The sequence below is a fragment of the Gavialis gangeticus genome, unplaced genomic scaffold (genome assembly GCF_001723915.1).
Source record: "Gavialis gangeticus isolate Ggan-Ray unplaced genomic scaffold, GavGan_comp1, whole genome shotgun sequence".
NCBI classification, from domain to species: domain Eukaryota; kingdom Metazoa; phylum Chordata; order Crocodylia; family Gavialidae; genus Gavialis; species Gavialis gangeticus.
The window spans coordinates 3,920,573-3,921,177 of record NW_017729001.1 but is presented as its reverse complement, the minus strand read 5'-3'; the positions used below and the strand labels follow the sequence as shown (position 1 = coordinate 3,921,177).

General features: G+C 72.1%; 1 protein-coding gene across 1 annotated transcript in view; it reads right to left on the bottom strand.

Moving 5' to 3' along the window:
* The window catches only part of IQCD (IQ motif containing D), a 14,619-nt gene extending 14,356 nt beyond the window's left edge, over positions 1 to 263 (bottom strand). The window contains exon 1 of the mRNA XM_019506620.1: positions 5 to 263. Within this exon, the coding sequence (XP_019362165.1) occupies positions 5 to 254 (250 nt within the window). The 5' untranslated portion in view covers positions 255 to 263. The remainder of the gene's footprint in view (positions 1 to 4) is intronic.
* Positions 264 to 605: the final 342 nt, after the last annotated feature.

Genomic DNA, 605 nt, shown 5'->3' with positions numbered 1-605 from the left:
CCGCCCGCGCGGCACAACAGGTCGTGCTCCGCCAGGGCGCGGGTGAGCGCGGGCCCGAGCGCGTGGGCCAGGTCGCGCAGGTTGGCGACCACGTGCGGCAGGAGGCTGATATGCTCCGCGCGCGCGATGGTCTCGTCCAGCACCGCGATCACGCGCCGCGTCTCCATGGTACCCCGCCGCGGCCCGGCCTCCTGCTCCGCTGCGGCCTCCGGCATCTGCCTTCGCTCCCGCCGCGCCGCGGCCGCCATGAGCATCTCTGCGTTGCTAGGAGACGGCACGTCCAACGGCTCGCCTCGTTCTTTATCGGGAGGCGGGACCGGGCTCTCTGGCCAATCGAAGACGCCGGCTTCTTATGATGAGCGCGACCTGCAGCCAATGGAAGGTCAACTCAGGGGGGGCGGGGGAGGAACCCAGATTCGCCACCTCCGCGAGCAGAGAAAATGCCGCGCGGGGATTGGCGAGCCGGCAGTTTCCGAGAGCCTATCAGCCAGCGGCTTGCGGGCAGCAGCCAATGGGTGTTGCAGGGGGGCGGGCCGGGCTGAGGCTGGCCCCGGGCGGAGAGGGGCCGGGCTGGGGCCATTCGCGGGGCGGTGGCGGGCGCAAGG